This window comes from Sitophilus oryzae, unplaced genomic scaffold, assembly GCF_002938485.1.
Source record: "Sitophilus oryzae breed Bouriz unplaced genomic scaffold, Soryzae_2.0 scaffold_1508_pilon_pilon, whole genome shotgun sequence".
NCBI classification, from domain to species: domain Eukaryota; kingdom Metazoa; phylum Arthropoda; class Insecta; order Coleoptera; family Curculionidae; genus Sitophilus; species Sitophilus oryzae.
This window is the reverse complement of record NW_022146179.1, coordinates 3,917,863-3,934,809: the sequence shown is the minus strand read 5'-3', so window position 1 is coordinate 3,934,809 and position 16,947 is coordinate 3,917,863. Positions and strand designations below refer to the sequence as shown.

Sequence of the window (16,947 nt, the reverse complement as noted above, 5' to 3'; positions counted from 1 at the left end):
CAGCAAATTTTTCTGCTTTTTCTTCGTTGTTTCTGACCCACCCTCCATTCTCTTTTATATTAGAGGAGTTTGGATAATAGGTCTATTCAAAGAACAAATTAACAAAGAAATAAAAAGTAAAGCTTAATAAGATAAAAAAATACGCAAATGATAAAAAGGTTACAAATTACCTTAAAAATGTTTTTTTCTTTACAGGTAATCACAAATGTCGTGAGGACTGGTCATCGCTAGAATTCGAGAAAGCGTACAATATATTTCTGGATATCATACTGATGGTGTTACCTTTGGCTGTGCTGGCATTAACATATTCCTTGATTATTTGTACACTTTGGAAAGGAATAAAAACAGAGAGGGCTATCAAGAGTCAGGGTGAGTTATCTTAAAGTAAATATATATTATATTTATATTATATTATATATTTATATTATTTTATCTCAAGTTCATTTACTTGAAATGTAAATTTACTTATCAGGTTGAAAGTATTAAATTGATACGATAATTACGATAATAAATAAACGATAAAATGACTACGATAATTTTAAAATTCAAATAATTTTTGTTCTTACAAAAACTTACAAATTACCCCTATTTGTAACTCAAAAATATCTGGACCCAATTTTAATAATTTCTGATTTGCTGAATATCTTTTTCAAATTTTTAATTTTAAGAATAAAGCTCGATCTTCATGCATCCATTGTCCTACGATACGTTGATACGATATTAAATTTATTGGTAGAATTTAAAGACTTCGATTGGTTAGAAAATAACGCAGTTTTTAAATTTATTGCATTTTCATGCCTCCGTGTATCGGATATACGTTTTTGTTATTTTATATTTTGGTTTCCATAACGATTTTGCTATTTTACTTATATTTTTATTAAGGTTAGATGAAATTTGTCAAAAAAGTGTCAAAACGTCCGTTATCGTATGAACAGGTCCGTTGACGGACTGAAGTAAAATATTTACGGATGAAAAGTGGCGCGAAATCGCTATGACCAATCAGAGCACCGTCGGACCATCGTATCAACGTATAACGGATGCATGAAAATCAAGCTTAACTATTAAGAGTCCTTTTCACTAGTCCGAAAAAGTAACAAAGTAAGCTTTCGGCATTTAATGTTTTATGTAAAACTGACAAGGTATTTTGACCCAAATGAAGGGGGAAATTAAAGATAAAGGATTATACCATATCATATACTAAGGGCTGGCAAAGGTTAGCCTTGGGTCGAGATTTCCATATGTAAGAAGAGTATAATGCGTTTATAATGTACTGAACAAAGAGAGGACAGTAAACACGTTGCCAAACGTATGAAATAAACCGAGAAACTGTGCACATCGCTAGGAGACGGGGAAGGGGATATAGCAGATTTGTCGCAGTTGACCGGTCGATCCAATCAATACCTCTGTCAGTACTTAAAGTTCTAGAGAAAGGTGTACGTCATGCGTTCAGCTTCTCGATTTAATTACGTCTCGTGATACTTAATTGGTTCATTTATTAACAAGTCGTTGTAATTTTCCCTATAGCTTGAATTTTTTTAAGTACAAGCTAGATACACTTGCATTTTTGGTTAAAATAAGTGGAATTGAGTGGGTGTTCGATAGTGGTCGCGCTATTAGAACTCAAAAATCGATATCTCGAAATCTATTAGAAATAATAGATTGTAGTTTTCTTTTCTTTCTTTCTTTCTTTTCAAGAAGTTTGTTAATATTTCTGCTGTATTTTCTTTGTAGACATTATGTGAAAATCTTTATCAATAAAAAAATGACACGATTGCTGAAAATTGCTATCCTCTAAATATAAATGGATGAATTGTTTACAATTTTTGAATGGAAAAAACAACCTTATCGAATTTTTCTTATGTAAACATATTGTAAAATATCCGATCTTGAAAACAAAAAAAAGTTTCAATATCTAAAGTGGTTCTTGAGTTATGGCCTTGTGTTAAAAAGTTGAGTTTTTAAATTACCGCGATTACTGATGTTTTCTCGTTTTAAAAAAATGACACCCTAACGATATCCTTATAATTCCATTTCGGATGCTCAGAAACATGTCTGATTTTATCTAGCTATCTATTGAAAAAAAGTCTTTTAAAAATAAGCGGTTTGCGATCGTGATTTTACTTTACTTGATAGGGAAAGGCGTATCAGCAACGCCGCAACAGCACACCGTCGCGCGTCGCGTCGATCCCTATGCGATTTACTTCCACACATGTAAATGCCGACCCAAAAGTAACAGTTGCCAGCACGGTATATGTATTATAGCATACACACACACATTTTTAGACAGCTTCTTTATTTTTAGGATTTTCATGGTCAAATAATAAAAAAATACTAACAAAATATTCCTTATATTTGGACTAAATTTTCTCGAAAATAAAGATATAATTCAATATTCCGTCGCAATACGGGAATAGATTGAAGTAAAAATAAAACAAACCATTTTATTAATAATAACACTTACCAAATTTTATTATTATATATTTACCAGGTTTATTAATTATCGTTAATCTTAATTCTTTTAAACCTGGATCTTTTGACATTATTTTTTTGCAGTACTAAAATCAATTATTTAGCTATCGTGTGATGTCGATAGTTTACAGCTACTCTAGTTTTTAGTATATGTTTAGTACGATGCTTGTACCATATACGAGATGTACTTATATTTATTGGTGTATAAGACTTTCTGCCGGGGCAGCGAGTATTAACTATAATCTGTGCTCTGGTTCTACAGTTAATTTTCCCTCGATTTTTCCTCCACTTGACTTCAATAGACACAAAACACACCTAATAACACGAATCAAAATGCATCATTTCCCAAAAACGCAGGGTATTTGACATAAGTTGACAAAGAATTATAACCTAAAATTTGGTAAGACTGACAAGCCTCAAAAATCTAAAGGCGAGTTCATACGCATCGGCGTCCGTTTGTCGTTCATCGTTCCGTCAAACCAATAAAATTGAAATATGATCTGTCATTTTTGAAATAAACCAATAAAACTGGTTAAAACAACACGAGAGGACGCATGACCGATTTATATTTGAACCCATCCATAGTTAACTTAAAATATTAGAAATTTATTTTTGGTAAAATAAGTAGATTGGTATGGGACGTCATCTGCTTTTCTTCTGTCATCGTCTGTCGAAATCTTACCTGAGAAAAAATAATACGTATGTTAAAAGGAAAAAATGTATTGTTTTACCTTTTTTATGAAAATAACTATAGAATATATTATATTTAATAGAAAACAAATTTCTTGCAGTATAGGTATACAATAAAATTATATAAGTATTCTTGCCACTTAACTGCTGATATAGAAATTTAATTCTACGCTGTGTTTGTCATAATGTGGATCAACCTGCTCTCACTACCGGTTTCGGAGCCCTACTCCATCATCAGGTGAGCTTGGGCAGATCCACAAAATGACAACCACAGCGCAGAGATAGTTAATTCCGACATGTCGGAAAGTGTCGGTTAGATATTTATATTTACATTTATATTTACATTATGACAAACACAGGGTAGAATTAAATTTCTATATCAGCAGTTAAGTGGCAAGAATGCTTATATAATTTTATTATATACCTATACTTCAAGAAATTGGTTTTCTATTTTATAATTTGGCTTGCCTGAAAAAAAGCCTTTTACCATCCTTTTACTATTGATAGTGCACCTCGGTGGTACGAAAGTACTACCATTGCACGCAGGCCGCTATCTCCCGTTCGGGACTTAATACCTAACCGACACTTTCCGATAAGTCGGAATTAACTATCGCTGCACTGTGGTTGTCATTTTGTGGTTCTGCCCAAGCTCACCTGATGATGGAGTAGCGCTCCGAAACCGGTAGTGAGAGCAGGTTGATCCACATTATGACAAACACAGCGTAGAATTAAATTTCTATATCAGCAGTTAAGTGGCAAGAATACTTATATAATTTTATTATATTTAATGAGAGAGCTCATGACAATATATTTTGCTATCAAATGAAAAAAAGTCAGTGACCCCCCTTTTTTTCGAAGTCCCTGATGAATCAGGGACGTAACTTTTACTCTCAAAGTTTCGTTCGAATCACTTGGAAGAAAATTATAATAAACCGAAAAAAAAATGTCTTTAACCTCTTGTCGCTACGAAACAGATCTCGAAGCCGAATCGGATCTATATTGATATGGAATATAATTCTTATTTTTACGTGAGGAATCCCCCAACTAGAGAGGGCAAATGTTTTTTGAAGCACCCTATATCTGATTTGAACTGAGTCTCATAACGAATAGCGGCAGTATTTTAACGCACCGTCTGTAATGTTACTTTACATTAATACTAAACTATTCGTCTAAACAAACTATGCCCGTTATTTTACGGTAATATTTTGTAGGAAACCCAAGCTCTAGACGCTATTTAATTTAAATCCATACCCGGTTGTAGCTTTAATATTACTTACATAAATTAATAAAACGTTTTATGTTTGTTACAGCCCGGCGTATGTCGTCTAAGTTTTTGTTTTCTAAGATCGTATATAACACACTGTTCTCACAGGTCCTTTTAAGATGAAACAAAATGAATTTCCATGCAAACAGCTGCGAAAGAACTTAAATCCTTTACATGCTCCTGGCATTTGCATAAGAAATAGCGCAAAGCAAACGTTCAGAAATTACATTTCTTGCTTTTTCCATCGAAAGGTACGGGACTTTAATCTTTGCAAATTATATTCCGAATTTAAATCAGGTTTTATTTCATTTGTCAAAAAAATTAAGTGAAAATTGCTCTATTCTGTAAAATACAATTTATTGCATCTCTTTTGGCATACAAGGCAATCAAGAATGATTCACTCGCTTGTAAGCAATAAATTTAAAGGTGCGTATTCATTATCCGCACGAACGAACGAACGAACGAACGAATGTTTGCTAGTGATATGGACGGGGACCGCACGATAGGACCGCACGAGAAGACCGCACGCATTTCTTCATTCGCGCGCCAGTTCAAATCGTCAAGATATTGTTATAAACCTGTTTTTTTTTGTTTATATACCGTCATTGAATTATCGCTAAGCAATTTACTATGGAGCAGTGCATAAGGAGTCGGGCTAGGAAGCGAGAGACCGGAGTTCGAATCTCGGCCGGAACATCACTTTTTTTTTTTTAAATACTGTTGTATTCTATAGTTTATTTTTGTAGTATAAGAAAAAGAACTATTTATTCTGTTATTTTTTAATCTCCGTTATTAATATAAATTGATTGTTAGTACAATACCTCATTTAATATAAAATAATATTCTACTTTTTGAAATGTATCGGGCCCTAATTGTACCTAAAAGTAATATATTTTTAGTGATATACCATATTGTAAACTATTTAATATTTCAGTCGCTTTAAAAGTTAATTTGCATTGAATAATTGCCTACCATTAAAGGAAATTTGAGCTATATAACCCTTGATGGGCATATTCTGGGTATGCAAATACTTCCTTTAAATTTTGGGTGTAGTTCAACCGATTTATTCTCAAAACCAGAAACATCTACATATAAAAAGAAGCACAGGTCACTAATTATAATAAACTTCACCCTTGGTATTACTTCCACTAATTATAATAAACTTCACCCTTGGAATTACTTCTATCACAATTACAATACGTTCATCTGCATTGGCATTTTCTACTTTTCGATGGGAAACAATAAACTTCCCAACATTTTTTAAATGATGTAACAATTCCTCTTGTGGTTACTTTTCCATAGATATCCTCATCTCTGTCCTCATGTGAATTCAGAGGCAATAAAAATGAAAATTATTTACCATAAACATCGCAAACTAAAAACCTAATAAACAATTATATACCAAATAAATTTAGTATTTTTACCTATTATCGTCCAAATCCGTGTTAATAGATAATTATTATTTTTAAATATATTTTTGGAACTGCTGGTTTTAGTAATTATTAAATTATGGTATGGTATGGTAATGATGAACTGCTGGTTTTAGTAATTATTAAATTAAACGAACTAAAAAGTCTTAAAAATAAACAATTCTTAACCATAACCTCAAAAATGCAGATCTCCTGTCAACTTTCTTTATTTTTTATTTATTCATTATTTTCTTAGTGACGTCACAGGTGGTATGCGCGAACTGAACGAAATTGGAGCCGCTATCGATCATACCTTGTATTCTTTGTACCATGACGTCTAAACGCCTTTGATGTACCGACTCGAAGCGGATGGTCGAGCGCACGAACGAACGAACGGCCGCATGCGTTCGGTCCCCGTCTAAATATACCGCACTTTCATTCGTTCGTTCGTTCGTTCGTTCGTTCGTTCGTTCGTTCGGATAATGAATACGCACCTTAAATCTGAAACCGCACGCAGGCGAACGCCTTTGATGTACCAACTCGAAGCGGATGGTGGAGCGCACGACCGAACGAACGGCCGCATGCGTTCGGTCCCCGTCTAAATATACCGCACTTTCATTCGTTCGTTCGTTCGTTCGTTCGTTCGGATAATGAATACGCACCTTATGAAGTTAAAATATTTGTCGGCTGTTATCACATTTATATCTCGGTATGATTTTATCTAATAATAGGGAAAAAATAAAAAACTGAAAGGCCGAGGACTTTCCTATTAATAAAGAGCTCATATTTGAAGAGAATTTTTTTGGGGTGTCTGTGAACCATTTTTTCAGAGTATCAAGTGAAGACCCACCCTACTATACAGGGTTGTTCACCACATACGACACGGAGTATTGTAGCTAAACGATTAGATTTTTGCAAGTTGTAAGTTTTGGGTGCAAGGACTATTAGAACTACAATTTAAAAATATTTTTACAAGATAGACAGTGTCCCAAAAAATATTATAGTTGTATTTTTTTAAATGGAACACTCTGTATATTATTCTATTTTTAGATTATACGATTGAAATAAAGGTAAATTTGATTAACGTTTATCACACTTAAACGTTACCGTTCTTGAAATATTTTCAATTTTGTGAAATTGCAGTAAGAAATTTAATGCTTCATTTCTCCAAGGGTTTCAAAGTTTTTAACACTAAATATTTACTGAAGATATTTTATTGATCAGATAGTGTACAATGCAATAATAAAAATTATACAACCTTATACAGAGTGTCCAAAAATTTATATTAAATAATTACTAGCTTAAAACGGAAATAACTTGTTTAATAATTTATCAAATTGTATTATACTATTTTTACCTTCAGCACAGAATATCTAGCTACGGAACAGAAGCCTCGTTACACGTATGAAATCGTAGGTGGTATCAAAAGGAGATAGGCTTTTAAAGCCTGTCTCCAAATCAGATATTTTGATTCGGTAGTTTCGCTACTACATAATAGAGGGCGATAAATTTAAAAGAAAACAGTTTTCTACAAACAAAATTTAAAATAATTTTAGGCAGTGTTGCCATTTTGTAATTCATATTGTAATACTTCCTTATAAAGCCTACCTTCAAATTTGCTACAACGTATTAAAATAGATCAGAGCTCTTTTTTCAAACGTTTAGTTAACTTGCCATGTTAGTTGGAGTTAACTCTTACGAACTGAATTACAATCACTTTGTGACGTTTGATTGTAATTGAATTTCCTGGCGTTCGATTGGACTTATACTTCGTAGAGTAAGTATCTTCGGTGATATTGTAATATTATGGTACTATGATGCATATAAAGTGGTAGCTTAAGTACCATACTACGATACCACTTCCTGACGTTCGATTGGGCTCATATTTGATTATGATTATACTTGCGTATTTTTGATGACATTGTAATATTATGGTACCATGAAGTACATCAAGAGGTACCATAATGTAGTACCATATTACGATACCATTTCCTGGCGTTCGATTGGTCTTAAACTTTGTATACTACGTGTGTTCGGTGACATTGTAATATGATGGTACTTTGATGCATATAAAGTGGTACCTTCTATAGTACAGTACGTCTGTCCGTTCTGTGGCTACGGGGTATCCGTGAGAGGGGAAACGATATTCTCTCGATGTTTTTCGTAAAAAATTAGACGACGCGTCCCATCAATAAAAATTCGACAAATTTGCAAGTAGCCAATAAAATGAGTGGGTGGAGCGATTTGCGGTGACGTACTCGTCAAGTCGACGTATAAAATATATTGCGTTTATTTAAATGTTTTTTGTCCGCATTCCTTTCATAGACACAGATCCAGCAGACGAACTGTACCATATTATGATATCACTTCCTAACGCTCGATTGGGCTGATATTTGATTATACTTGCGTATTTTTTATGACATTGCAATATTATGGTACCATAAAGCATATCAAGGGGTACCATAATGTAGTACCATATTACGATACCATTTTCTGGAGTTCGATTGGGCTTAAACTTTGTATGCTACGTGTGTTCGGTGACATTGTAATATGATGGTACTTTGATGCATATAAAGTGGTACCTTCTAAAGTACCATATTATGATATCACTTCCTAACGTTCGATTGGGCTGATATTTGATTATACTTGCGTATTTAATATTATGGTATCATGAAGCATATCAAAGGTACCATAATGTAGTACCATATTACGATACCATTTCCTGGTGCTCGATTGGGCTTAAACTTTGTATGCTACGTATTTTCGGTGACACTGTAATATGATGGTACTATAATACATATAAAGTGGTACCTTTTATAGTACCATATTATGATACCACTTCCTGACGTTTGATTGGACTCATATTTGATTATACTTGCGTATTTTTGATGACATTGCAATGTTATGGTACCATGAAGCATATCAAGAGGTACCATAATGTAGTACCATATTACGATACCATTTCTTGGCGTTCGATTGGGCTTAAACTTGGTATACTACGTATCTTCGATGACATTGTAATATGATGGTACCCCACTATCAGCTCTGCGAAATAGGAGAAGTAGTTTTTCAATTAACCTTTATGGTAGGTAAATTAAATAAAATAACCTGTTATAAACTTAAATAAAGTCCATAAACTAATGTCGATTTTGGAAATAGATACTAAGTGTCACTAGAAAATGTCATGGCGACACCAGCCATCTTGATTACAATTGTATTGAAAAATTGCTTTTTATTCAAAATCTAAGCCGGATAGGTATAAGAAACCCTAATAGAGTTTGAAAGAGCATTTTAACCTGCTTCGGCCTATTTAAAAAAATACATAGTGTTGCATTTAAAATAACGAAGTTTTTATGTAAAATAAATATTTAAAATAGACAAGAAATTTTTGATACCCCTGTATACATTTAAGGAAGCAATCAAATTTTTTAATAAAGTTTATTTCTCTGGCTTGAAAGTCAGCACAAGAATTAATTCTGAAAAGTAATGTACAAGGTGTTGACAAACTTTTTTATTATAGCATGCATGTTTAAATATCTTTAAATATCTCAAAAACCAAATCTTTTAAACATATTAAACCCTTATAATAAATGCCTTATTTTATGTCCAACAATTCTAAAATGAAATAAAATACCGGGTGTGTGTTCCATAGAAAAAAATATAACTTTGGTATGGATCTTAGTTCTGACACACCCTGTACATTTCAGAATAATTTTATATTATGCACATTGCCTTCCCACATATACCCATAAAATATTTTGTTTCTACATTTCTGTTTTCGCATAATCAACCGAGGCGAATGAGGTGCGCCACCCTGTATACCGCGCGAGTACTGGACGCATTCGGATTTTATCAAAATTTTACTTTTAAATGTATTTTGAATGGTGTTTTATTAAAACACTGTATTATTCAGATTTAAATAATATCTCAAATCCATTCTATGAAAACAACTATGTAAAACATGCTTTCTCCATCGGTCAGCTATAAAATTCCGGGTTTATTGGATAAAGTTACGTGACAAGATTTAAATTTCTAATAAATATTGTTTACGGCTGTACATGCTAGTGCAGTAGAGAAACACAAATAATAGTTATTTATGTAGCAACTCTGCAAAGTGAGTAGTATTGTACTCTATTGTACGTGTGTGTTTTATTATAACAGACGCGTTCAATAGAGACAGTTTTCTGATTTGTCACATTATATATTTCAAGGACAAATCTAGAATATCAGATAGCAAAGGAGTATATATAGGTATATATTTTCTATTTTAAGATTTCCAATTTATATGAATTGTTGGAAGTATATCGACTTAAGCTTGCTACTCACACGACAATCTACAGAGGCCAATCAGCAAAATTCCTGTAGATTAGTCCGATGGAACGTTTATTTATTTTTATATGTTTAAGCTAATTGTCTTATATCGTATTAGGTAATTAAAATCAGGTCATCATCATCATCATCACGCAGCCCCCTTTCACGTCCATAGTTGAACATAGGCCTCCTCCAAACGTCTCCAGTTCTCGCGGTTTTAAGCTGTTGCAATCCAGTTAGTTGTTATTCGTTTCAGGTCGTCGGTCCATCGGGTGGGAGGTTTGCCTTGGCTATGCTTGTCGGCTCTTGGTCTCCACTTTATAAGTCTTTGGTTAAATGCCTTTCTTTTCAGGTGTACTGGGATATTTGCTCTAAAGATGTCCCTCATTTTTCCGTAAGCCGCCCATCCCAAGGTAATTCGTCTAGCCAGTTCACAGGTTTGGTTATCTCTGCTTATTTTGATCTCATGGCCCAAGTATACATATTTGTGGACTAATTCTATTCTGTTGTTGTGAATTTGTATGTGTTCGCTGGGCACAAATTAAAATCAGGTAGTAATTGTTAATTTGACTGCATTTAATGCCATTTTAACATTTTTGGTCGGTTAGTCAAATTTGTTTTTCTAAAAAATGCACAGAGAAGCTGGATTCAATTTGGACCCTACGTAGTAGTGTTTACAAGAATACCTTTTTAATTTGTATATTTCTCTTTCATTGGCGAAAAAAACATTAATTTTTAATAAAATGTAAATAAAGAAATACCTAATAATATTGTTAAGTTCAATCTTTTGGTGTCTGAACAAAGCCATTATGGTATTTCGCAAAGGATCAGAAACATTGCTAAATGAGGAAAATGCATGTTTTTAAATAATGGTTTTAAAAAATAGTTCATATAATTACAAATTGAACAAAAAAAAAATCGTTGATATCGGTTAAGAAATGCCTCTAATATAAAATAATTAAATATTGTTAATTTAAATGGCCGGGCAAACGCTCTATACCGAGCCTTGCCGCTGTGACGTCACCCGCCGTTCTTCTGCGTTGGGTGGAGCCAGACGCGTGTTTATTTTACACAGTTTGCTTTTAAACGCTGTTGAATCCGAGTCAAAATTTTAGTTATTTGTGTTAATTAATACATAATTAGTAATTAGTGATATTTATAAATAGTAATGGATGAGCGAAAACAGAAAAAAATGGTCCAAGGCCATAAGAAGAGTTGAAAAGAAAAACGTTAAATTATCCTCTATTTTTACGATTTATTGTTGTGAAGATTATTTTGATGTAAGTTCATATATTTATGTATATTGTCTTACATAGGTATATGAAATTTGAATGTACATGGTTATTCATTATATTTTGACACCCACATACAGCCTTAACTGCAAGTAGAAGAAAACATTAAATAAAAAAGTTCCATGGTTTTTCATATACTCTCTTTAAAAATTAATTCTATTTATACAGGGTGTCTCAAAGAAGGTGGTCCAGAAAATTTTAGGTATTTTTCGCTTTTCAACTGTCAATATTTCGTAAACATTTGAAGATAGGTATAGGATATTATACATGAAATATATCTAGAATACCTAGAAATTTCCGAAGAATCCAAAAATATATAGGGTGTTTCACTTAAATAAGTAACTTAATTTTGGCGTTTGCTTATGGGACACCTTGTATAATATTTTCATTACTGATAAACAATGTATTTCCTATAATTTCGTAAAAAAAATATTTAAAAATAACAAGAGTAAGGGAGTGTCAATATATAAAAAAAACTTTCTTTTTCACGCTATGCTCTGGAGATATTTTTCCACGTACTAAACAAATATTTTTGTCTCTTTTCACTTCTACATAACCTACATCTCCATACGTCTCCCTACCTGATCTGAAAAATAAGTTTATAACATTAATTTATAACTATATAAAAGTTCGTAACAGTAGGTACCTACTTATACTTAAATAAGCATCAGTACTACAAAGAATAAATGTTACATACCTCTCTGTTTTTTTCCTCGTAATTCAGCACCAATAAATTGGGAATTTGTATTTATAAAAGCAGCCAACATAAAAGCATCGACTTTTGGCAAGTTATCTGATGATGTGCTTTTACAAACCCGGAATCTGCCATTACTTAAAAAATTCTCAGAACACACAACACATACAAATAATAACTGCACAAGAAAGCATAAAAAGCTCCTTCAATCAACGCTAAAAGCAACAAAAATGTCTTGGTACGCCACCTAAATACGTACATAAACGGAACACGTCTGGCTGCTGCTGGTCATCGGGCGTCGACGAGAACGGCGGGTGACGTCAGACCAATAGAATATCGTTTCAATTCGCGAGGCGTCGTTTGCGTTATCCATAGTATTTTAATGGCCCGTTTTATAAAATTGTGGTACTGCTTTCAAGAAAAAAGTTTTTTTTGCATTTACATATATTTATTCTAATAAATTGAACAGTTTCTGGCGAAAAATAAAATATATGCATCTTCCTCATTGAAAAATGTCATCATCATTTCCAATTTATTTAACCATTTCCAGTTATGGTGTAGCCTCCCTCACATATTTAGATCATCTCTTTATAGATGGGCCCATTGCTGTCTATTGTCGACTATGCGGGCTTAAGTTATCCCTACTAATTTCCTAATATCATAGTTCCATCTCAGGTTCGATCTTCCTCTCGGTCTCTTAATCCCTCTTGTGTGCCATGATGAAATTTTTGTCGTCCATCTGTTTTCCTTTCTTCTTACAAGGTGTCCTGTCCATAGCCATTTAAGGAATTTGACTCTGTGGATGACATCTTTTACCTTTATCTTGTGTCGTATACACTCTATTCTTTTACGGTCTCTCTTGGCTATTCCCAGCATATTTCGTTGCATTGCGACCTGCAGTTTCCTTATGATGCCCGTTTTAACTGTTCGGGTTTTGCATGCATAGGTCATGACTGGCAGTACACATTGGTCAATAAGAATATTTTCTTCTTTAGATAGAGTGCCATTTTAGCACCTCCTTATTGAATACATAATAAATATCTTTTGCACACAGAGTTACAGCGATTTATTAGGCGAGCTGGTGTAATAAGTCCAAAAGCTTGCCTAGTAGCCTTGTGCGATTCTTCTCTCGTCCCAATAGTTCTTCTCTTACATATAAGGTCTTTTAATTTTCCCCATAAAAAATTCGAAAGAAGTTAAATCACATAGCTGGTGGTTAAATCGCTAGCTGGCCAAGATATGGGGTTCCTTGTTCCAATCCGATTCTCTCTAAATTCTTCATTTAATGACGTTTTAATTGTAATTGGTAAAACTAATATAGAATGTTGATTTATATTCTTAAAAGTTTTTAATTTTGCAGATAAATAATGATATAGAATATTACATTATGATAAAAAATATTTAGGCAACTACAAAATTAAGGCCCGCTTCGATACAAAGATAAAAACCCTAATATTTATATCATTGTTAGAAATAAATACCCATAACTTTATATTGTTGCAAAGGGTTAACATCAGCATTTTTTTAAGTTCATAGCCAACTATGGTTTTCATTTAACTAATTATATTTTTTATTATTTCTGACAAAAAGAGCAAGTATAGAAAAAAACTGACTACGCCACTGGATTGTGCTTAAAGAAGTTCCTTAAGAACGTCTTAAAAAGTTATGGGCAATTTTCAAAATGGTAAAAAAAATCAAAAAGACCCCGTATCTCAGTTGGCAGCGCAAATATCAACAGGTGGTTTATGCCATTAAACGTGTTTCAGAAATTGAGCCCATGACATCTACGTCGGTTTTGCTCTATCTAGTCAGGAAATAGGTTTTCCCTGTTAAAACAGACCAATTTCGACCACCCTGTACATTACTTTCGTTTTTGAGAAATTTTGAGACTCACTTTATTGCTGGCTGTGTTTAGTTCATTAATTTGTGCTTCAGGACTATTGGTAATTAGGACAATGCCATCAGCGAATTTTAGATGCTTAACATATTCTCCATTTATTTTTAATCCTTTGTTGATCCAGTCCAGTTGACGGATGATTTCTTTCAATAATATGTAATATGTAAAAAGTATTATATTTTATACTAGTCATAGCTGGTAACTGACGTTTACTACATTATTTCTGTTTCGGAAATGACTGCGAGTTGTGTCTAGAGGGCCTAATTTATTTTATTGTTATTTCCTTAACGAAAATGTTGGCTCTTAACATGGGAGAATAACAAGAAATCGCTTTTAAGGGTGAATAATCGAGTTGGGGGATCGACTGGGGTAGGACGCTCTTACAGGATCGGTTCCGCTTGGCGAAGTCCAATGTGTTGCGACTATACTCTGGGAAATTTATGGACGCATACAGCTGACCGTCCAAACCTAACAAGAAATTCATTGTGTTCTTCCGTGTGTCTCAATAAAGTTAACTGAATGTAACTAAGCTGAATTGATTCGTTACTGGCTTATAGTTGGTATACCGGGTGAAAACGAAATCGAGGCAAAATCGTGAAAGCTGTTTTTACGGATGAAAGTAGATATTTTAGCAGATTTTAAGGTGGTTTTTATAAGTATACAAGCTATAGAGTCAACAGAAGTGAACGTTTTGTTTTGGTTGGCAGGGCCGGATCTACCTACGGGCTGTTTGGGCTGCAGCCCAGGGCCCCGAGGTTACGTCATTTTATTGAAAAACAGTAGACCCATAGGTGGAAACTGTTGAATCGTGAAATAAAATTAAAATTCAGGTTAAAAGTTTAAACCAGACAAGATGGCCTTGCCACTATGATGCTGTCAAAGCCTTAAAAAATAATTATGATGACATTATGAACATTTTCAAAAGTTTCAGCGAAAATGAGGTTGAGAAAGTTGATTTCCGGAAAGAGGCACGAAATTTATTCAATAAAATGACGAAACTCGAGACTGCAATTTTGATTATCTTTTGGGAAGAAGTTTTGGAGAGATTTCATTTAGTTAATAAAAAAATACAGAGCCCTGGTTTAGACATTTGTGAAGGCAACAAGTTAATTGTTTCTTTAAAAGACTTTGTGAGCAACAAACGACATCAATCAGATCAAATGTTACAGGAATACGACGAAAAAGCTACAAAATTAAGTACTAGTGTAATAATAGATTACAATTACATAAACAAGAGATGCATTATCCCAAAATTTTCAGATAAGTCTACAGGTGAATTCTCAGTATACGGCGCAGAAAGATTTAAAGAGACACGTTAAAAGTTGCGTTGGATAAGCTGATTATGGATTTAAATAAAAGGAGACAAGTCTATGAGACATATAGCAAAAAATTCAAATTTTTTTGGATTTGCAAGACAAAAATATCGAAATATATTATAAAATATATTTTAACGAACATCCCGCAATCCATAGAAATCCCGCGAACATTCGTTTAGTCGTTAATCATGTCTTTATCGTCCTCGAAGAACTACGCAATTTTAGTGATGAGTAGTGCGACTCTTTAAACACTTCATTAATAAACAATAACCAAAGAAAAACACAAAAAAGGGAATTTATTCAAAGAAAACACACATAGTCACTGATAAATGCGAGCGGAATGCGCGCGGGGTCTTCACCGGCCGAATCGCTGCGCGTGAGCCGCGCTTTCTTGGCGCAGCCCGCCATTATATACGTACCATAACAGCGCTTTCAGATGGAGCGGACCGTCCGCTATGGACTGTTCTTCGTGTTTTTTCAAGATAGCAGTCGGACGAACTTCGTCGAACGGAGCACACGCCACCCATGTGAAATTGTTCATATAAACTCATGGTACTTGCTCGAAGTTGCTGACGCTCCATCGCGGACGGTCCGCTCCATCTGAAAGCGCTGTAAGTTGTCAGCCTATGATTTTATCAATGTCAAATTGAATTTCCTCAAACCCTTAGGTTTATCTCTATTCGAACAAGTTTTAAAGTATATTAAATGCCTTTCGAGCACTCTAGCCGTACAGTACGTCTGCTGGATCTGTGTCTATGAAAGGAATGCGGACAAAAAACATTTAAATAAACAACAATATATTTTATACGTCGACTTGACGAGTACCTCACCACAAATCGCTCCGCCCACTCATTTTATTTGCCAGTTTCAAATTTGTCGAATTTTTATTGATGGGACGCGTCGTCTAATTTTTTACGAAAAACATCGAGAGAATATCGTTTCCCCTCTCACGGATACCCCGTAGCTACAGAACGGACAGACGTACTGTATGTACTATAACATAGTATTGTATACAGCGCAACAAATTGCATTTAACATTAAACTCATTTGACTGACTCATGGTATGTTGACCGTTGCCAGGTTTTGCATTTTTATCTGTTCAGTTTTATTTTAAAAATAGAAGCAGTTTTTCTTAAAGTAGTAAAAAATGGCTTATCCAAAATTGTTCAAATTTGGTAAGTGTATTCAACATACGCAGCCATTTAAAAAAACCTGTTTACGACTTGGCTGTTAATTCAACAGGGGAGTTTTGAATTCAACAATATTTGAACAGTTAAAAATTAACATGGGATTTCCTATCTTTCCAATGCCGCTACATTACCCGGTATACAGAATTTTATGATGAATTCAATTCTGTACAGAAAAATGGGGATTTCAGTTAAAATAACTTACAGCTTTATCATTACTTTTTTGGGCCACACCTTTATGAAGCATGCAACATTTATATAAAGCTTTGTTTCATATCTTCTTGAACAACGACAATATTGAATAATGAGCCGCACTGCATACAGAGTGATGACAATTTCGATGCTCAACAATGGCATCTCGCAAACTACGAGAGATATGGATTCGATTAAATGAGACAAAGTTAGACAAATGCCTGTG

At 33.7% G+C, this 16,947-nt stretch overlaps 1 protein-coding gene across 1 annotated transcript in view; it reads left to right on the top strand.

The window, feature by feature from the left end:
* Nucleotides 1–16,947, top strand: part of LOC115878305 (cholecystokinin receptor-like) — a 105,508-nt gene that overhangs the window by 80,269 nt on the left and 8,292 nt on the right. The window contains exon 4 of the mRNA XM_030894762.1: nucleotides 196–369. Within this exon, the coding sequence (XP_030750622.1) occupies nucleotides 196–369 (174 nt within the window). The remainder of the gene's footprint in view (nucleotides 1–195; nucleotides 370–16,947) is intronic.